The sequence below is a fragment of the Anopheles cruzii genome, chromosome 3 (assembly GCF_943734635.1).
Source record: "Anopheles cruzii chromosome 3, idAnoCruzAS_RS32_06, whole genome shotgun sequence".
NCBI classification, from domain to species: Eukaryota; Metazoa; Arthropoda; class Insecta; order Diptera; family Culicidae; genus Anopheles; species Anopheles cruzii.
Window position 1 is genome coordinate 66533046 of NC_069145.1, and position 22282 is coordinate 66555327.

Below are 22282 nucleotides of genomic sequence, written 5' to 3' on the forward strand. Positions count from 1 at the left end.
CAAAGGGACATAAGACTAAACGATGCCTTGAGCTGCTTCAAAACGGTTGATTTATGCGCACAAGGAAGCATATTAAATTGCATCGAACACTTAAAGAAATCCCGATCGCTCCCTCGCGTCCTACAGAACCCCCCCCCAAAGGGTGTCATTTCTCATGAATCCCCGTTCGGAACCCCGTTTAAATATGGCCGCCAGTCGCCCCCAGGTTCAGCACCTTTGCGCGATGCACACTGTGCGTGACGCCCGGAAAACCGGAAATTGGATCATTATTCTCTCGGCCAGGTGTTTGATTTATGGAGATGTCACTGCTACAAGATAACGCTGTGGTGTCCTTCGCCCTCTTCACCCGAGCGGGCTGCCCAGAAACAAGATTCCACAGCAGCAGCAGCAGCAGCAGCAGCGCAGCATCCATCTTATGCTGTGGCCCCTTCCGGGTGACTAATGAGTGGCAATTCCCCGGATCGGGAAGCGACGGCGGATGCTGCGACACCGAAAGGACAATCGCACCGACAAACGAGTTGCGGGTGACAACGTTTTGTTTATCGTTTTTCAAAAACCAGAAGTTGGCGCCCGAAAAACGGTTCCTTATTCGAAACAAACACTCCGGGGGAAGCTGTCATCAGTCATTTGCCGGAAGAAAGCGCGACCCACGGACGGGAGCTGACTACGTGCGTGTGTGTGTGTGTGACAATGGATGACTTAATTAGTTTGCGTCAGGGAGCAGGTGCGCAGGTGGAGGCCGGGAGGGCGGAATTTTCTTTCCCGCACCGTCGGGAAATGGATTCTTTAGTTTGCTCGAGCCATTTCACGGCTTTGGCGCTGCTCATCCATCACCGCGAGTGCGCTGAAACGGTGCGGTGCTGAGATGAGCAGTTTTTCGTCTCGTCCGCGTTTTCTCGCGAAACCCGGTGCGGTGCGAAGGCAAGGGCAATTAATTCACGTCACCTCACCGCCGCCGGATGCTCGGATGAAAATGTCACCGGTTTTTCGCTCTCATTACACGTCCGTCCAAAACAGCGTTGCGTCGGAAAAAAAAATCGCGAAAACCGGACAACGGTTCCGGAACGGGGAAGCTGGTCTTTTGACGCCCACTCCGGTGCCGTCCGGGTGGCCATAATTGTTTCTGCGGCGATCCATCAGACGAAAATATTGTAATTTGTGCCGCGGGCTCCTCGAGACATTAAGATCTGCTTAAAGGTCACGGGTTGCCCGGGATGGATTGGTCCACGGGCCACATAATCGGTGGATGGCAATCAAGTCCCTGGAGTGCTGCTCATTTTGTTTTTTTAAATTATAATGTTAGCTATGTTTATGGTTGAGCTCAGTCAAAATCACAGTGTCGGGTCTCGCCATCGCCAGTTCCGTTTGAGATGAAAACATTTCGATACACAAGAAGTGCTTCGTTTGATTTTCATTTATCATTAAGCTTTGTGGTCAACCCTGTTGCGGATTTCACCGGGTTTTCCACAATCCGCTAGCATTTCGTGATTTTTCATTAATTTTTACTTCAAGCATTTGATGTAAGAACATCTTTTTCCAACCCCGAAGCGAAACCTAGACCGAGTCCTTTCCGAGTCCAAACAATGCAAGCAAGCGCAACGTCCGTGAAAGCGGACCTCGGAAGCGAAACGAACTCCCCTGACCGTGAGTGAAAAGTGTCCCGTTGGTACGTGAAAAGGCAGAGCCGTCGCGAGCGGCAGAGATCGCAAGAAAATTGAATTTCCCAAACTACGCCACGGGACGAGATGAGCTTCCTGGGACGGTTGGGAGCAAATGGCTGACGGGCGATTCCACCGGATGGCAAATAATGAAACCGGCCGGCCATCGTACCATCGGGGTGGAGTCTTTGCTGCGACGACTTCTTTAACGCATCCGCCAAGACACGACATTCTTTTGATTGCATTGGGAAACTTTCGTCCATGACCGAGGATGAATGTTTCTCGTCGTGTTTGTTCTGCCTATTTTTTTACTTTTTTTTGTAGCATCACAAACACAAACTGGACCAGTTGGGGAAAGTGATACGAAAACAGTGAATCAACTTGACCGCCATCTTAATGATGTTGTTTGCTGGATAACTGGAGAGTAATGAATCAAATCAAATCACAAATCCAAGCTTTAATGCCGAGTACCAAGTGCCGATTCCGATGGCTTATGAACCAAAGCTCCATCTTTCTATTATTTCTATTTCTATGCTACGTTTTATGAATTGAGCTGTTACGATTGGATGGTATACACTCATAACTCATAAATAAATCTTGCTTTCTTTTCTTTCAGGCGCTTACTTGACGTGTGCAGTTTAACGTGCTAAGGTCAACAAAAGTGGTTCAAAGTAGTGCATCAACAGTATTAAGCCGCGCCGACGAAGGCAACAAACGACTCCAATCCTTCGCCGAGGATGGATCCACCGAACAGGAGTATGACCAACACTCGGCCACGGGTTTCGCCCGGCGTCTGTCGGTGCTGAATTCGCCCGGACGAACTCCAGCAGTCCCTCCGTTTGACGATTTTCACCCCATTTCGCGCTCGCCATTCCATCGGCGTTCCCACACCCCACTGTGTCCTGTCCCAGCCCGTTTCCCGCCCGCTTTTGCTACGAAGTCTGTTCAATTTGTGTTGCTCGAAAAGGCTTTGGCCCACAAACCCACTCAAGACACGGGTTCGGTTCGGTAATTTCGGTTTCGGCCCAGCGAAGAACCGTTACCGAGCATCGAGCGAAAGAAGTTCGTTCGTGGAGTGCCAAACAGAAAAGCGCGGAGTGTTTCGGGGTGGAAAAGGCATCGCGCGCCTGATCGAACGGTGTAGGGTTCGGGCAAACTTTCCATCAGCACCTTCTCGCGCAGCGGTAGCCGTCAGGGCCACACAGGACCAATGGTTTGGAGCGCCAGAGCAAGCCACAGCCGAGGGAAAGCCGCCGCCGCTGCCAACGCCGCCGTCATCGTGAACCGCCGAGGATTAGCGCAGCTGACAAAATGGTGCACACTTTTCATCATTTTGGACTCTACGAGCGTTGGAAGTGGTAAGTTGGGGTGTGGCCTTCGGCACCGCGCGCACCACTCGGTTAGATTGATTAATTTCACATCGTAACAAGGCCGGTTCGGCTGTCAATTATGCTGCTACCCGGTCGGGCGGACAGGGAGCCGCTGGGATCACTTTAAAACCAATCAAAGTGTCTAGCTCTAGGAAAGCTAGCGCTCATCCGGCGGCGATTTAATTCGAGCCATCCGTCGCGTTGCGGATGTGGGCAAGCAGCGTAATTCAATCGAAACAATCGTCCCAATCGTATGGCTCTTTTACTGCTTTCTTAGCGGCCAAAAGAAATGCTACGATTCAGTTGCTTTTGTGTTGGGCCGAATGCCGAACAGAGAAACAATGGAGCTGTCATAAAGCTGAGTGGCGCAAAAATAACATCATTTCGGAAGGAACCCGTCGTGGGAGGGCCCAGCCCAGCGTTAGCTGAGCAAATTCTTAAGCTTAAGCTAAGCTCCCTGTCACCAAGGCGTCATTGTTCGTGTGCCAGGAAAATGCACACCCGAAAAGGAGCATCATCCTTGGGTGCTCAAGGGCTGAGTAAGTCTTGCCGCGTAAGCCAAGCGCCCAAGGCGCAAACGATTGTTTCCCGGAAGCGGACTGGCACCCCATCGGATATTGGAAACATCGACCAGGGCGTGGGTTCCAGGGGCACACAGATTTCGAGTGTCTCCGATACCACTTCAACCGAAGGGACATACAATTGTTTTACCTTTTCTCGACGGCTTAGTGCTGTCGCTGCTGGGGAAAACACACCAACGGAACCATACAGATGATTGGTAAAGACTACGTACGTTTGCCACTTTTGTGCTCGCCTCTCGATTCCTAGCATTCGTAGCACATTTTGGACAGAAATAGGATTTTCTTGCCCTAGCGTGGCTCGGGTTGCGTAGACAGAGATCGAAAATCGGTCAGTGGAAGAGTAATAATAAAATAAAACCAACCGGATTGTGAAGACGAACAGATAAACGGTGGAAGTTCCTACTCCATCAAGGATGTGCGGCGATGGCTCAAGACGGGCCAATTGATAGAACCACTTTCCCGTCACAGACTCACACCGGCGTCGAAAGGGAGGCGCCAAGATGCATCAAAGAATACGGGGGGGGAAGATGCCCGAGACCGCACCCTGGCGTCCACTGACGGGTGCTTTTTATTTGGATCGATTTCGTTTAAATTGAATTTTCCAATTCATCGATTATCCCGAGTGCTGCGGATAAGCGAAGCCGTGGGCGCGTCAGATGGCGTCAGCAAAGGAGAGTTTCGATTAAATTACGTTATTTTAGGTTTCCGTAAGTGCAATCGTTTTCCGGACAAGTGGAACTTTTGAAACTTGGTTGGTTGGTCAACTGCAGTCCATTTAGGAAGTTTGGACAAGAGTGACAAACTTTCAAGCATGAATATTGTTGGTACAAATTTCAATCGTCCTATATTTTAAAAGGGATGTACACCTAGGAACCGTGACTAGTGCAGTGCCTTAAGAGAAGCCGAACAATTAAATCTTTAAAGCTTTATAAGTTTTAATGATTTTCTTCGGGGCTACGGCACCGGCTAACGATTTGCCGGCTTCTACGTCACTGTAACCGTCACTAATGACACCGGGAGGCACCGACGCTTCTTGGAAAATTGTTTCCACTCTCAATGAAGGGGGATAATGAGCACGAGACTATCCGCTCTGGCAAGGTCTTTCCGCCACCGACTGGCGTTCACAAGGCCAAGTTGGAGAAAATTGCTTGGCTAATTGAAAAATGTGTCAATGACCCGGATGGGTAGAATAACTATTTAACCAAATTATGTGCACCAGACCGTTGTTGAGCTATAGAGAGCCCCAGGTGATCGATATCGTCGGGTAAAGGGTTCATAATTCCGTAAATGGTAACAAGTTCATAATTTCTACGCAAAAGTGCTTTGCGCGATAAATCATCCTAACTTCCCTTGAAAATTTGAAACTTATCCCTGCGATTAAATAATGCATTTTATTAAGACGTCCACACGATTGCTCAATCCCCCTTTTAGGGCTGATCACCTCCAGCACCGCTGGTGCATGGCTGGAAAGCGAACTTCCTAGTAGTCCATCCACAGTGGCTAGTCATCTAGCACCCGTAACCACAGTTCCTTCCGAGCAGCCCGAGGCGCCAAGGTTCGAAGCGCTGGTCCAGGACAGCCCGTTCAGTGCGACTGGCTCGAGGGGCAAAACGCTTCCTTTGCTGGGCTCCGGGGCACTCAAAGAAACGGCTGCCCCTGCCACCGCCCAGGATGGACCGATGGGTAACACCCTGGCGCGGATAGGAATCAGCAGCAGCAGCAGCAGCAACAACACGAGCGGTGCAATTAAAGGCGCCAGCTTGAGCGGTAGCAGTAGCAGACGTAGCAGTAATAGGATAAGTAATGACACTAGCATAAGCACCGGTGCCGGTGACAGCTTCGCACCACTGAGGAAGCTCCCCGAGCAGGGGGGCCTCAACGAGACCATCGGCACCGTAAAACCGGCGGCCGGCATCGATGAGACATCGCACTCATCGGAGAACAATCGGTACAGCAAGCTGAGAAGCGAAAATCTGATCGGTCTGGTGGTGCCCAAAAACGGGCTAAGTAACAGGCAGCAATCATTGGCGTCGCCGGGAAGCGGTGGTGGTAATGGCACGCTGAAGCCCACCACCGCCCGTGCTGCGACGTACGTGGACCACGATCCGAGCAGTAACGTCAACCGGCTGGGCGAGGACGACAACGGACCCCTGACCGAGGGCAACTTCAGCAAGATGTACTTCGTAACCAGCAACCACACCGTTATTGCGTCACAGGTTGGCTCGATAGCGGTGCTGCCCTGCGGGGTACGCAACATTGGCGAGGGCGTCGTAAGTATTGGCCTGGGGCTGGGTTGTTGTCGATAAGCGACTAACGGTCACTTTTGTGTGGTTCGCTTCATCGTTCACGTTCACAGGTGTCGTGGATACGGCGGAAGGACTACCACCTACTGACGATCGGCGTTACTACCTACAGCAGCGACGAGCGATTCAACATCATACACTCGGAGGACACGGAGGTACTGAGCTGTTGAAACCCTTTTTCCCCGAACGTGTTACGCCACGCGCCACCAGGCGTCTCCATCGCCGATAAAACGTACCAGGCGCTTCCATTTCGACGAGCGGGGAAAACATAATCCTTGCCATTCGTGGCATAGCGATGGCGATGTGGATGGATTGTTATTTTGCTCCAGAAATGCAGCTTCTCTGTTTGTACTTTCCATCACCGAACGTATCCTGCGGATTAACTTGCGGCGCCAGCGTGCCACGAGCTGCCGTTGGATGTGTCTCGGTGCCTTTGCTTTGATCATTCCGAGGAGCCGAGCCATTCATGCTGATCCGACGATTCCATTTCGAAATGAAAAAGGCATGAAAACGGGTGCCACGTTGCAACGCCCGAACGGCGACCGGTGCTGAAGTGATTCTCGGTGGAATGTGTCACGGACCAAGCCGGGCAGCAATGCACACGTGGCGGTTAGCTTACTCTGCTGCGCTCGCCTGGAGACTCGGACTCGGTTCACTTTTTGCATGAGCCAAGGTGGTGGACCCGGATTCCTTTAAGCTCGTAAATCTGTTTCCATGAAAACCTGCCGATGGGAGTTTAAGAGCACTCGAGTGCCGGCCATCAAGCGCCGGCCCCGGTCGAGAAGGACGCCAAGTATGATTGTGCAATGTTGATGTTACGCCCGCGACCAAGCCTTGCTGCCTTGGGCACTCTGTTTTGGGGTCGTGCACCGGCGAAGGCCGACGGGAGCACCAAACGACTGGCGCCGAGAGGGCACAACAAAAAAACGACGGCGCAAACGGAAAGGAGCAACTTGAAGTACAAATAAGCACGATGCAGGCCGGTCGCAGTTTGTGCTGTGCTGCTCGCACCTTGCCAGTGGGCTCGTCCGTTTTTGCAGACTCATCTTTCCGTGCTCGGACGTGCTTCCGGCCGCGAGCTGCAATCGAAACCGACGATGCTGGTGTCGCTGAGAAGTGCACGATGGCGATGAAGTACCGTCGTCACCGGGGAGTGGCCTGAAAGTGGCTTAGACTGCTGCTGCTGCTTCTGCTGCCACTGTGGTTATCCGTTCTTGATGGCCACCAGGTTTGTGCAAACTGTCTTCGTTGGCCTCCGGAAGGAAGGAAGGATAAGAAAAACGAAACTGCAGTTCGGTGCTGTGTTGATCCTGAGTACGGCCAGCTCATGGCCAGAAAGAAAACCAATTATTACGCACGGTTACGGTGCCGGTTGCTGGAAAGAGCCACTCATTCTTTCCTCGTGGCTAACGACCACACACGTCCAAAAACATTTTAATGATTAACGATGCCGAATGGAGCATCGTAAATTTAGTGGAAGTAAAAGGTATGACGTAAAGTTCCGTCCACGATCCAAGTGCTTGCCCACTTTTTAACAAAAGATTCCGCGCTGCTTTTTGGCCCATTCACGAGCTGGATCCCCAACACACCTCCCGACGAACTACACGAACAAATATTAATCACGCATTCCTGTGTGTGAATATGTTTCCGGTTTTCGCGCAGTTGCATTCGCCTCCCAAGCGGCCAACTTTCGGTTCAAGATTATGGAAATCAATTACGTGCACCTGCAGCAGATAGCAAGCTAGCACCAGCATTGAGGTTTCGCTCGGTATCTCGCCACTCGTCGAGCACGAGCATGGGGATGTTTGATGACGTGCAACCCATTGCCATTGAAATTTACTGCTCACAACGACCCGCAATATTCCACGCGCGGCATCTCACACGAGCTTCACATTTCGCGCGGTGGCCATCGGGATCATCAGGGCCGACGGAAACGTGGCGCATGGAGTGCCATTGCCGACCGCAGGAAGCGAACTCTCATCATTCACCGTCAAATTGGGCGCAGTGAATATGTAGCGCTCGTAGCGCGGGGCCGTTTCCGATCGAGCCGATCCAATTTGGACAGGCTCGTTAATTATGCTACCAATTTCCTCTACACCGTCGCACCGGAGGAATCATGGCGTGATCTGTCGGCAGCGAGCTGCGTGCTTCGATTCTAGTGCATGATCCATCACGGACACGGCGGCAGCGAGAAAGGCTAATGATTTATCGAAACATGATGATTAAAGGGCATATTATAGTATTCATAACCCGAGCATAGCTCTGTGCACATAGCTATTTGTTTTGGCATCAACCATTTCACAAATGATGAAATGAATATCTGCATATTTTTGGGAAGGAAATTGGAAAACATTTCGCCGTTGGTGTTGATGGAGGGAAATGGAGAATAATCTGCTTAGCTGTTCTCGCACGTTGAGAAGCCAGGGTGAGTCGTCGAGGCAAACATTTCGCATAAGGATCGTTCCGACTCCGAGAAAAAGGGGGACCAACTCGACCACCGGCGTCTGAATGGGTCATTCAAGGAGCTTCTTGAAAACTTTTGCTTCACAGTAAATTAATTGCCGTCACCGATGATTTCCTTCAAGTGGCAGTGGAACGCAACTTTAAACTGTTTCCACCGATTAGCCGTCAGTCAAATTAATTTTCGCCTCTTGCTAGGTATTGAAATCACGAGCGACACGAGCCGTCGAACAAAGTGTGAATCCTCTCTGAGCCTTCAAGAAACTCACCGAACAACTGTCCGATTCAGCGCGGGGTTTTTTTTTCAATCCGTCTCTGAAGAGGCCGAACGCACATCTTTATCGGCCAACCGCGCCAAGAAATGTCTCGAGTGGCCCGGCCACGCCAGAGTGCGCCGGGGAGGCACGCAACAAGCACGTGGGTCGGGCGGCCTGCCGGGCGTGTCACAAATTCCGAGACGCCGTCTCGCTTGAAAGAGTTCTCTGAAACCCCCGCTGCCCTTGCTTCCTTGGGGCTGTGACCTTCGACGCCATCTCGGCCGCTTCGTAACTTTCTGGCTCGCTCGATGGCGCAGTAATTACTGGAATCCTTGAAAGTAGCAGCTTTTATTTCGCAATAGCAGGACTGGAATAAAAAGAAACACTTTCTTCTTGGAAAAATCAAATCACGTCGCGGGCTCCGGTGAGAAACGTGTTCCATTTTAATCTACTGCTTTCGTCCGGTTCGGGGAAATTTTCACCGTCCTGCCGGTGGAACGGAACCATCGCTCAAACGTGGACCAGTTGACCGTTTTAGTGAGCCGAAATGGGGACCACAGAAAAAAAAAGGTCGCTCGCTTCACACCAAAATACCGTGGGACCAATTTTGGGGTCCAGCAGCACCACATTAGCTCCGCTAAACGACTACGGGGTTGGGCCGTATTATGTTACGATTGTACTAATTTTCCGAACCATCCCCCCAAATCGCGCCACATTCTCGTTCTCGCACTCGCACAAAACGTCGCATAAAATGCCTTTCTCTCGCTCGCTGACTCGCTGACCGAAATGGGCGAAAGCAACATTAAACGCCAGCCGGCCAGCGAACGAATTGCGTATTCAGGGTGGCGATCCCCGTGGGGTGACGCTGTCGCCGACCTCGCCCGGCTTGTGGTCATCTCGAATGGACCACCGGACCATTAAGCACGCACCGTGACCAGCATACCGTAGTGAGGTTGGTTTTGCATCGATCCCGGGGCCACAAACCTCTCGGGGCCTCGGGGCTATTCCGATCCGTTCGGCTTAGGTTCGGTGTAGGTTGATGTAAAAGTAGCTTCAGGCGGGCTCTCTAGCTGGCCGACTGGCATCAATGATGGATGCTCACGACCGTACTTTTGTTGCTGGTCCCTGATGGCTCTGAGCACGGCGACTTGACTGCTGCCTGTTAGCTTTATATTCATTGCCCTTGCGGAGGACGTCCCGTGGGAGCAGTGCGAATGGCTAGTGCGGCAAAAATCAATTACATAATTCGGTCATGTTGCCGGCGGTAAGGAAGTCAACGTTTTCGGTAAACGGCGCCGCTTAAGAAGATTGTCAGCAACATAAGTTGCGCGCGACCGTTGGAACTACCCGACTCACCTACAGTCTTAACAGCGCTCACTCGGAACAATCAGCCGCCTCGGTCTCGGTCCCGATGGTCGTGTTCTTTCGTGGACGCAATTCGCCGCACGAATAAATTTCATCTTATTGAAAGCCTTTTCACAACTCCCAAGACAGTCGGCGTGGCAAATCGCAAAGCGACGAGCAATTTCGCTAAACTTGTTTCGTTCTTCCGTCCGTCCGCTAGGAGTGGCCGCTCCAGATCAAGTACGTACAGCTGCGGGACGCCGGCCCGTACGAGTGTCAGGTTTCCACCCATCCGCCGACGTCGATCTTCGTCCAGCTGGAGGTAGTCGGTAGGTAGGCGGGCGGGCACGGGCTCACCAGCGTCTGCTGGTTTTATTAAATTCCTCTCGTAATCCCGCTCCGATGCAGAGGCGAAAGCGGAAATTTCCGGACACTCGGAGAAGTATCTGAAGCCCGGATCGATGCTCCGGCTGACGTGCCGCATCCTGCAGAGCAACGAGCCGGCCCTCTACTTGTTCTGGTATCACAATAATCGCATGATCAACTACGACACCCATCGAGGCGTAAATGTGTCAACGGAGCCGGGTAAGTAGAGCACCGCGCACACACCGAGGACTCGCTTTCGGGACACACGGGACACAACAATGGCGCCGGATTTCTATCCGCGTCCGTGCCCCTTCCGGGCCACACACACACACGCACACGACCAAACGCATTCGCATGCACTCGCTTTTAATTCCACGCTCAAAGTGTTGGAACGTCAGCGACGACGACGAGGACAGAGATCGGAGAGCACGGCATGGCACGGAAAACTAACATTTGCATATTTATGCAGCGCGCCCAGGCCCAGGCGCGCTTCCAGCGAATCGTGGCATCGATGAGCAGTTTTCTCAATCCTTCGTTTTTCGTATATCTCTCTCTTCTCCCTCGCTCTCATGCGCCTCCCCTCTGGAACCGGCATCGCAGACAATCGCTACTCGGAACTGTTCATCGCGCACACCAACACACTGCACTCCGGAAATTATTCGTGTGTCTCGAACAACGCGGTCGCCGCCTCGACGCTGGTGCACGTCCTGAACGGTAAGTGATGGCACAGCACCGCGACTTATTTCCTATGTTTGAAGTTTCAATAAATTGTTGGCCACCGCGTGGTACGTTCGGTTCAGGTTCAGGGTTCAGTTTGACGGTAATTCACCGCCGGATTTATCAATAGCTCGGGTCGGGTTCGGGTTTTGTGATATTTTCCATCCCATTTCCTGCCGTTGATCGATGTTTTTCCTTCTGTTGTCCCTTTCATCATCACCGCAGGTGAAAATCCGGCCGCGATGCAGCACAACGACCACGGAAACGCCGTGCTGGTGGTGTCCCACATTCATCTGCCGCTGACAATTGTAACATATCAGGCCATCAATTTTATCCTTAATATGCACTGAGCAGCGCAGCGCAGGGACACAGAAACCACAGCACACCACACCGGAAAAATGGCTGCGGAATGTAAAAAAAAACGTAACTAAAACCAACGCCAGCGTATCCGTAGTTGACGGTAGCAGCCCCCGTAGCGGTGTTGTCATTAATTCTCGATCGAAACAATAAACGAAGCGCAGCGAAGTGGGAACCACCAATCCGGGGATCATGCGAGCCATCAACGGTGCTCCCGACATGCTGTGGTCCGATCCGGAGGATGTGACACACCGGATGCACACACAGCACAACGCAGTTGTTCGGGTGGCTCACTAAATTCTTCAAAACAGTTAAGGACAGCAAACGAGCACCAAAAATGGATGTACAGTGGAGACGCCTGGTGGTTGACACTTGGCGACCGTGTTGGTGCTTCGAAGCAAGTACCCAAGTACGATTCAAGCCCCGCGCCCCGGGCGGCAGCGAAACGAGTGGAGACGTTTTCTGTAAATATAGGTAAATGAAATGACGTAAATCAAATTGAATGTAGCGTTTGATGTACTTTGTATGGTATTTATAACTGAAAAATAACACACGACGCAACGCCGATCGCAAATGGTCGATCGATCGACGGTTACAGTGCATCTTAAATGCCACACCCTGGCACACAAACACACACGCGGGCGCGCGAAGCTGTGAGTGTGCAGTGTTTGAGGCAGAGTTATGTCCGGAAGCCATAAGAACGGGGCGGGAAGAGGGCTCTTTTCGATTGAAGTTTTTCGTACGTAAGTGTTGAAGCAGCTGTGTTATGTTCAATGATTACGTTCGGCAAAGAAAACCCGGACTTGCAGGCTATGCTTCACGGGGTGCGCCTCTGTTCTGATGGCATTAACGTACAGTGCAAAAAGAGTCCCACGATTATGTGTAGGAACGCAAAGAACGCAGGAGGACATCGGATCAGATAGAAGAAAGAAATAGTCGGAGTCGGAGTTTAATAAAAATGCAAATGAAGATGGGAGTGCCGTAGAACAATTTCTTGTACGGGTTTTTCCGGAACTTTCCATTGTTTTTAACTATTCTGCAAACCCTATTAATTACGTTCGGATGCGCTGCAATGTCGAAAACAGGAAGAAACGCGAAAGAAAAGCAAGCGAAAAGGGAAAATAACATTCTTCTCCGCGGTCGCCCACCATTTTGCGCGTCAGTGTTATTTGTGGAATATCGAAGGCGCTCAAACATAAAGCGCGATGAGAAAGCTCTCCTTACCATGTTGGCCAGTAGCGTGATGGCTAATTGCAGAGCGACCACCGGACACACGACGGCGAGACAAACTCATAAATCCTGTAAATAGTGAGAGTTCGTTCGAAAGGGGGAACCTTCTAGAGGAATCGATAAATGGGAAAAATTAAATCAATAAGTTCGCGGCAGGGTGGCTGCGTGCCGCTCGCATTAACAGAAAACTTTGACAGAATTATACGAGTAAAACATGGCACAACACCGATGGACGGTGTGCGAGCACCTACTCCACCTACTTCCGACAGCAAAACATAAAACAAAACCCAAAACAATGTAAAACAAAACCAATGTACCGGCCGGCGGCGGCGGCAGTCGCAAACCGAACCGGCTGTAGGAAAACCTATCGCGCAGCGCGAAGCAAGTGGCAGAAAACAGAAAGCACCGCGAGGCACAAACGGTTGAATAAAGGTAAATATATTTGGATTATATTTGAGCGATGTCAGTGATTGTTTTGCTTCTTCCGGCGAAAGAATTACAATATTTCAACCAGCACCAAGGGAAGCACCAACACCGGTGCACCGGTAGAGGAGGCCAGCTTTGGGGCACCCACATCGAATCTCGAACATCCGAACGATGCCATCCGCAAAAACGGGGAAAACCCAAACAATGGAGCGATCTGTTGGAGCGGAAATGCTGCCTGGCTGGTTCGTTTCCGTGGCACGGCACGGTTTCCCGGCTCGAATAAGTTCGAATTCTTTACGCAAAACATCCCACCCAGCTACCTTGCTCAATTTCACATCGCCATCGCCGGGCACAGAGGGGCACAGAGAGGCGCAGGGGCCGGAACCGGAATCGCTTGCTCTAAACGGACACTAACACCGGCTTAGAACAAAACGGAGTGGCGGGTGGATGCGTACGTACTGGAGTAAACAACCCACCGTTCCGGGTGGCTGCGAGTCCTTTCTGGTGGGGGGCGACGTGGCACCAACTCGAGCGCCGGAATCGGTACGTCCCGTGCACCGGTTCCCGACTCGACCCCCCCGTAAAGTATGGCGAAGCTTTAACGTTTGGTTTTTGTTGCCCTCGTTGGCCCCCGTTCGGTTGAGTGTACGGCAGCACTCAGCTTTATTTCCTTGCACCGATCCGGTGCGGGTCGTCGTCGTCGGTACAACTTTGGTACAACAATGTGATTTCACTTCCGTAAATGGAGTTTCATTTCCCTGGAGGTTCCCCCGGTGCCGGGCGAACGATAATCACGATACATTGAGGAAATTTCTCAAACACTGCCATTCGCACCTGGTGCCCCGGGTGGGGACCCCGGCCACCCCGGGATCAAGTTCGGGGGCGGGCGGCCGGGAGGTCAGGAGCGTGTTGTGTACACGGTAATGGAGCGGCTTTCGATTCGGCACGGATAATGTCATAATGCCGTAAATGGAATTACGGTGAATTTATCCATTTTAAGGTTTCGATGACGGCGTGTGGGGGAAGCTGACGGTGGCCTAAGGTTCCCAGGCGGGCAGCATGCAAGCGTAGGAGCTTGGAGCTTAAGTAAATGGGAAACCATTCTGCGGCCTCAAACGCTTGCAATCTTCGCCATAAAAAGCGAAGCGTTAATCCAATTCTCGGCAGCTCGTCTGCAGAAATGTTTCTGTCTCTCGAGGCCTACAAACGCTCTGCGTGACAGCGACCAGAAACGAAAACTGGGAAACGTACCATCGGAATGATTCGGATCACCAGAGGTTCCAGAGGTTCAATTGGCGCTCGTTTGCCCAAAAACCCCGCGATAACGTCTATCAACTCGTGTCAGTCAATAGACTAAATTCCTAAGTAGTGGAATCAACGTTTGCCAACTTGACAACACATAATTATTATTTATTTACTACTTTTGAGGCACACAAATGGCCATCGACAGCCGGTTTGGCTCGGTGTTCCGTTTTAATGATGGAAGCATTAAGAAACGTGCCTTGCGCCTTTGCGTTCACTTTGCCTTGAGCATTAAACAAACGTTCACTTACCAACTGCAGGTGGTCTCTCATCCCTTACCAAATCACAAACTCTGGCCCCGGCGAGCGCACGTGTGTGTGTGTTTGGTTACAAATCGATGTGAAGCGTCAATGTCGGAAATGTCCCGAAAATATGCTCCAAATATGATTGAGGCAGCAACTGAGGCGCCCCACTGTGAAGCCGTTTGAGCCTCACTTCACCGAATATGTGGTGCTATTTTCGAACCTCCGTAAGCCCCTGCGTAACTGCGTTATCCTGGTTCGGAGAAAAATGCTTCCGAATATCACACACTAACGGCTAACTCCGGGACTCGTGACGCAACAGCACTCGGCTCGGCCGAAGCACTGGGGCAGCACAATAGAGTGAACGAGACAAAGCGGCCCATGATAAGGTCCATCGTCCTTCGGCGCACCTGGGGAAGGTGGCTTAGGATTAGCATATAGATTCAAGCGTGCCAATCAAGTGTCAGAGAGAATGGTTTGGGGCCGGGCCTTGGTTTTACATTTCGGTGAACCGTGTACCGTGCCGGTCCCGTACTGCCATTTTCTATTTGGCTACGCATAGGCTTTTTGACTGCCGCCGGGCGCTGTCAGTTACTACGGTTCCGAGCCCCTGGATATCATCAAGCCCCGACACATCCCCGACACACCCAGTACCCGTAAGAGAAAATGGAGTGCCGAACGGTGCCGAATATAGTGTCCCAATCTTTTTGTGTTATTATTTTCGGTTCTGTCAAACGCTAACCCGTCGCTCACCGTCGCTTACTTCATGGGCCGGATGTGATGGGTCAACGGGTTTTTGGGCACCGCACCGGTGGCAGCTGAGCAAATAATAAACACACTGACTGACCCACATCGTCACTGCGATTGCGATTGGACCTCGGCCAACCCGGGGGGCCCGTTGGCCCGTTGACCCGCTGGGATTGCTTAAACGATTCCGCCATATCAGGGATCGTGGATCTTGTGCCGTGGTTGGCAGCTTGCACCGAAAATGGCCACCGGGTTAGGCCCCAGATAGGTTCCGGGCGATTTCCGACGATTAGAGTGCTGAACCGGTTCAGTACATTTAAAACCCATAACTTTCCCGAGGAGATTTCTTTATAAAACCCTCGTTACGAAGCCCGGCCCGGCCCGGCCCGGCCATGTGCCCTGCATAAGTAGCCCAGCCACACACATATTGTAAACAGCGTTCGCTCCGCAGCACTCCCGAGAAGGTAACGTTCGAAAGATCCCGACATCAAAGTCGGTGTTCGACAGGCACGGCCCCCGGGCAGGATCATTACTTTCGGCCCTGTCAACCCCTTCGTAGTGGTGCATTCTCGGGCCAAGTTTGGCAACGGAAACACGTTTGCTCGGCGACTAACCTCGGGGGCAACGAGCACGTGTTCGGAAAGGTTGGCCCACTCGGGGCCAAAGCGACAACTTCCCGAAGTGGCGACTGTGGCGTTGAGGCAGGCGATTAAGTCCTGACGAAGGAGATTATCTTTTGCTGGTTTAGGCCATGGGCCAACATTAAACTACCATCATGCCACCGAATAGTCGGGTGTTGGGCGAAAATAAACTTCCCGGTCAAGGTAAACACACCGAATCGGTGGTCGGGTCACTCCGGGACTGCTGATTACCGGCATCGGGATTATCGTGTTGGCTGCTAAATGAACGCATGGTTTCGTACCCTCGGTTAACAGTTTGGCACGTAAACAGTTTGAATAAATACGTCAATAAACAAAACACAATGCATTCAATGAAATAAAACTATTGACAAATTGTACCGCTGCAAATACCCTTTTTCCATTAGTGTAATGAGTGTATTCTAGCGTGTCTCGCCGCACCGGAACCCATTTCGAACTGTCCGACGAATGAATGCCATTGATGCTTTTGTGTGCACTCGAAAAAATTCGAAGCCGTTGGCTTACAAGTTACCACATTTTGATCCACGTTGCGGGAAACGATGTTTTCCAGTCGTAAGCCAAAAACATTCACCACGGAATTTAACGCCCCGCTTTTGTTTCAGCGTAATCCACAGAACCACCAGTTTTTTGCGCGTCCAAAAGGGTGCTTAAAGTGAGCATATGGAAATTACTTTAAACCGTAAACATGGAAGGTAAACATGCGGTCCAACATGCGTTTTTAGCCGCCACACTCCGAACGATGGTCGGGCTCGAGAAAGGGGCTTTTATTTTGGCCACGAGAACGGTGAACAAAAAATGGTTTCAGCTTCAATTTTTCATTCAACCCGCCTCTCGACTCGGCATTCGCTTTTCCATGCTTTCGCAGGATCGATGACACGTGTCTGGGTGTCCGCGGGCAATTGATTATCGCCTACGCCTTGCTCGGTTGCTGGCGTTGAAGCCGAACGAAACCGAGTTTCCGTGTTGTTTTTGTTTGAGAAAACAATTAATTTTTGAAGGCATTTTTAATAAGCGTCCGCCACCGAAATAGGTTCGCAAAAAGTGGCGGAATTCGTTAAGAGTAGCTTCCTGCGACAGCAAATGGTGTGCCGCAGCTTCGTTGATGGTAATTTTGCGACTCCTTACTAATGCAACGATTCATTTTACTGCCCACGCCTTTGCCCTATTTACGATGCACTCGCATCGGGGTCATTTTATCGTGCGATTTAGAATGCACGTTACCGTAGCATTCACCTTGCTCGGCAATTCAAGGCCCCCGTTTCTGGCGAGTCTCTTCCACTGGACCAAATTGAAGCTCCGGGCATCAGATAAAAAGATAATTAATGCCACTGCACATTGTGGTGCACGTCGTGTGCAAGATTCGGTTGGCAGCGGCAGTTAACTCTGCGCGGTGCCGTTGTCGAGAAAGAGATGGCTTAGAAAGGGCTTAAGGGGCCGAGATTCACGGTTTCGGTGGTCCGACCGAATCCCGAACGAATGGGGATTATTTTATTTGCCCTGCGACGTGCGACAGTAAATTTCCAGCGTTAGCACATTGGTCCTGCACCGAGGTCGTGTGCAGGACACGTGGCGAGACAAAAAAAGAACGGAACAGCCAACTTTACGGCGTTCCTTCTGTTCCATTAACTTTAAATCACACGCAGCGGTGAATCTTACTCGGTTTGCTCGCTTAAAATAGTTACATAAACTTTCTTCTGAAAACTAATTTATTCATTTGTGCAATTTAAAGCAGCAAAGTATTTCGGTTTTTCTACAGCCGTGTGGGTTAATGCACAAACAAATTAAAAGTCAAGCATCGAGCAGGATCACGTCAAGCAGCTTAAATTAAGTGTGGGTTTCCCTACCGGACCCCGGACACAGGTTGTCACACCCATTCGGCCACCAACACGCAACGCAATCCATTATCGTCTTCGCCAGATTTCGGATCACACTTCACCAATGCACGCTGGGTGCTGCGTTGCGCTTCACTCCAACTCAATTGTGGTAGATTTTAAACCGTTTTCCTCGCAAACTGCACCTCGGATCGTGCCAAAAAAAACGCGCGCCACTCGAAAATTCCTGATCCTTCGAGAGAGAGAGAGAGCGCAAAAAGCAGCCGTTTCGGAAGGCGAACATCATCTGGTGAAGAATTCATTAAACGAATTCAGCCGGATGCTGATGCTGCTTTCGCATATAAATTTTCGTGAAAGCAAAATAAATCAACCCGCGTGGCCTGAAGGTTGCGACTGACGGGTCAGCGTCGTCGTCGTCGTCGTCGCCGCCGCCGTCACACGCACGCTTTGTGCACTTCCTGCTGCCCCGTTGGGTGGCACCACTTCACCACATTCAGCACTTTCGAACGCTGGGAATTTGGGGTTTCATTTTACGCTTCCTTCCTCGCGTCGGTTTTTTTTCCCCTGACTGACCGCTTTTCCAAGCGCTTGAAACTCATTTGACCAATTTTTGTTGCCGTGTGCGTGTATGTGTGTGCTTTTTTCCTGTCTCTCTTGCCACCCAAAAAGAGCCCAACGAACATCATAATTTGCCAACCGACAGCGGGTCACGTCCGAAAGCCACACCATGTTTTCGCTGCTATCTTTTCGAATTTGTTTCGTTTCCGGGCCCAGTTTCAAATGCTCGGCAAACTCCGTGCAGGGGAAAAAGATATATTTTCATCCCCGCCGGACCGGGAGGCCTACATCAAAACTAACACCCGGCCAGGGGTCACTTGGCAGGCATCACGCCATTTTTATCTCTTTTCGAAAACGCCATGCAACGAATCCTATGCAAAGTGACCATCCTGCCATCCTGACCACGGTGCTCGGCATGAAAAACAGTTGCGCGGAAAGTGAACCGCCACTTGACGCCAGCGTTTTCCGTTATTTTCCCGACCGGTCTCTTTACCGTTCACCATTTGTAGGCACCAACGTGAAGGTGGGAAGGCCCCTCGCCGAGGAATCCAGCCTGGGTGGGACATGTGGTCGTGTCAGTGTGGGTGTGTTCGTGGTGGTCATTTAACTCGTCGTGAATATTCATCGTCTAATTTACGTACGGCGGCCGGCCATGGCTAATAATCTATTTTGCGGGCAATGTTTTTATGTATACCCACGGAACGGAACCGCACCGCCGTCACATGATATGATTGGGCGCACGGGAACTCAAATTTGCATAAATTCCTCGATGCGCCGCATTGGCCGTATGATTCGATGAATTTTTGTTCTGCCTAACAGTCTCTCCATCGAAAGTTTACTTTCAGAAAGCCAACCGGAAAGCACGGCACAATGATACCTATAATTGATTCTCGAAGCACTGCAGGAAACCGTTTGACGCTCAAATGCTTTGTCCCATTAGTGGCGCATGAATTTCCACTGCCATTAATTAGGCGAGCGAGGATCAAGTTTCAAACCCTCTAAAGTCCGGGCGGCATGGCAACTAACAGAGCGAAGAATGGCATATCGATAAGTGTAACTTTAGGCTAATTAATTACAATCGATGGCCATTCCGGCTGATTACCGTGAAACAAGGCAGATTCAATATCATTAGCAAACGAGAGGTTGCGATCCTGATCTTACCGTACACTCACTTACAGGACCCCGTGAAGGGCATCCATTTAATTAACTATGAATTCTACACCCCACATTGAAATAATTAAACCAGATTAGTGCAGACCGTAGTAGTAATTGTTCTGTTTCGATTGCGCAATTGTTTACAATAGGAACCGTAACTTGACATGGGTTCCACTACTGTTGTGCGTTGGCACCATAGCTGTTCGAATAAGTACGTAACAATTTGGTTTCGTAATTTTAGACACCTTCAGTGGTTTCGGAGTATTTGCCCAATCGCTACCAGAGGATGTTTATTGTTTGTTTGGTCCTTGTAAAGTGATTTATTGTTCGTTTTAGGACATTTTTTGGCATCAATTTCCATCACTATTTAAAGATTTATTGCCCACCATAAAATAACCCAATCAACCACAATGTCCAGCGTTCCCAAATGTCAACCCATTCGTTGGCGTGATCTTTGGATCATTAGCCCATAAATTCAATCATCGACTACCCATGCCTGGAACTCGTACGTACGCACGGCGCGCGTCACGAATGTGTGTCAAATTGTTGCAATGCAATGCAAATCGCCCAAAAACTGTGTACCGTTCCCAGTTGTTCGATTGATGGTAGTTACAAATTATCGTAACTCCGCTTCTTTCCGACTCCAAATCACCGTTCCGTACCGTTGCAGAGTCAGCACCGGTCGGTCGGTGAAACAATCGTTTCGCTCGTCAGTCGACTGTTTGCACCACCACTCACGACCACCATATCCGCACTGCAAATATATTCATTATTCATTCGAAATCCCCATCCCCGTCTCTCTCTCTCTCTTGCTGCTGACCTTAAACAAATATTTAATGTATGTGACAAAATCGTATCCCGGCACGGACAGCACGGAGTTGTGCGGAGTTCGGGGTGGCGAGACCCGGAAGCCGGAGCTCACTCGGATGCCTGTATGGTTGAATACGCTATACGAGGGGGGACAGATGCCTATGACGTTTATCATTAATTTTAATTCACTAATCCATTTGCAACCAACCGTTTGACAAGGGTGACATCTATTGGAGTGCCGATGCTGGGGCTGATAGATTAGTTGGAGTTGTTATGGCGAGCCGAGCCGAGCCGAGCCGAGCGCCAACGTCGATGATGATTGGAGCTATTTGTCCTCCGCCGCAGCATAATTTCCATATTTATTAGCTACGGCCCCTGTTCATAACTTTGGATGGACGGTTTATGGTTCTCGCTCATTGCCAGTGCAGGTTGCACGATCGCTGGGGTTGATATGGTAACGGATGATTGTGAGAGGAAAATAAATAACTGCTCGAAAAATTGACGCAAGTTTATTATGGTTTCTTCATCAGTCCCACTGAGCATGGCATACTTTGTCGGTGGTTTGATGACGTTGAACGCATAAATTAATCATCCTTTTTACCGGTTATTTTCCAACACAGAATTTTGGATGAGTTTGCGTTTGTTATAAAATTCGTATTACCACTATTCGTGCAACCACATGTGAAATCATCAATCAAGATCAATCGTCAATTTCATCAAGCTTTGATGAAATAACTAAATTGATTTGAGCTGCACCCATTGAAAGTTGTACCAAGTCATAGTTGAATGCCATAATCCGCCGTTAAAACGGCAATGAATGGCTTGCTTCAGTGATCCGGGATCAATGCTACACGCTGCAATGCTTTCCACCATAACCGTAACAGAATGGCCGCCGGACATAGACAAAAGGCCGCTTCGGGAAATTTATGTTAAATTAGACTAACGAGCTGAATCGGAAACTTTTAATTACGTTGAGTGTTTCAGTCGAAAATGTTGCGATTCCATTACAACACAAATTTAGCAATCGGCAATTGTGCCTTTTTATTTTCGCCTTTGATTAACGAATACTTGGGCCTAAACTAAACTGGCGAACTCAAGCCGCCGAGGCTGCGGCACCCGAATGAGCATCCATCAAGCGGCCCACTGATTGCTCACCGAGGCATCGTTGCAATCAATGACCGTTGGCCGGACAATGTTTCACAATCTACGAACATCCACCAGCCACGTCAATGCTTCCGTGTTTTATGGATGGATTTGGCCGCTCTATGGTCGGTTTGCCGGGGGCAGCGAAGCACATGATTACTGCCCTAGGGCGGCACTGCCCTAGAGGGGCCGTCCATTGCGTCATTACATTTAATGCTCCGAGGCCGCCATGCGCCACCGTCGATTGCAAACCATTCGCTACGCACTGGTTCATCTCACACGAAACGTGTCATCAAATGGTGTTTGATTTTCTCTTCCTACCGTTTTGATTTTCCACCAAGTTCATTTTTATGTTTGGTGCATTGCAGCGGAGTTCTGGATACGCTGGTAGCTATTGGCTAATAATGTTGGCAAAGAAAACAACCAGAAATATGGAAAAGAATATGTTGAATCAAGTTACTGCTTTACCGTTCATGTTCCGTTAAACACTCTCTTTCAAAGGCATACGACGTCCAGTGTTTAGTTAACGCCAACGAAAGAAAAACATTAAATCAACCCAGCTGGCAGTGCTTAGTGTCGCCTGCCATTTAGTAGAATTGAACCACTAACTGACCTGACCGCCATACATCGGCCGCCATCGGTGGTGCGTTTTAACTAATTCCCGGTTTAATTTCAAGCCGATTAGAACTGATTTTCGGATAAACGTTCCCGGACCACCGGTCCGGCGTCCGGACTTTCGGCCCGCCATTTTGGCCGCCATTCCGC

At 50.4% G+C, this 22282-nt stretch overlaps 1 protein-coding gene across 1 annotated transcript; it reads left to right on the forward strand.

Moving 5' to 3' along the window:
• The first annotated feature begins 2868 nt into the window (after positions 1-2868).
• On the forward strand, positions 2869-11486 carry LOC128270820 (uncharacterized). Its single transcript, XM_053008241.1, has 7 exons — positions 2869-3016; positions 5041-5879; positions 5966-6067; positions 10194-10302; positions 10382-10558; positions 10940-11053; positions 11282-11486. The coding sequence occupies exons 1-7, from the start codon at positions 2869-2871 to the stop codon at positions 11404-11406; spliced, it is 1614 nt and encodes a 537-aa protein (XP_052864201.1). The 3' UTR covers positions 11407-11486.
• Positions 11487-22282: the final 10796 nt, after the last annotated feature.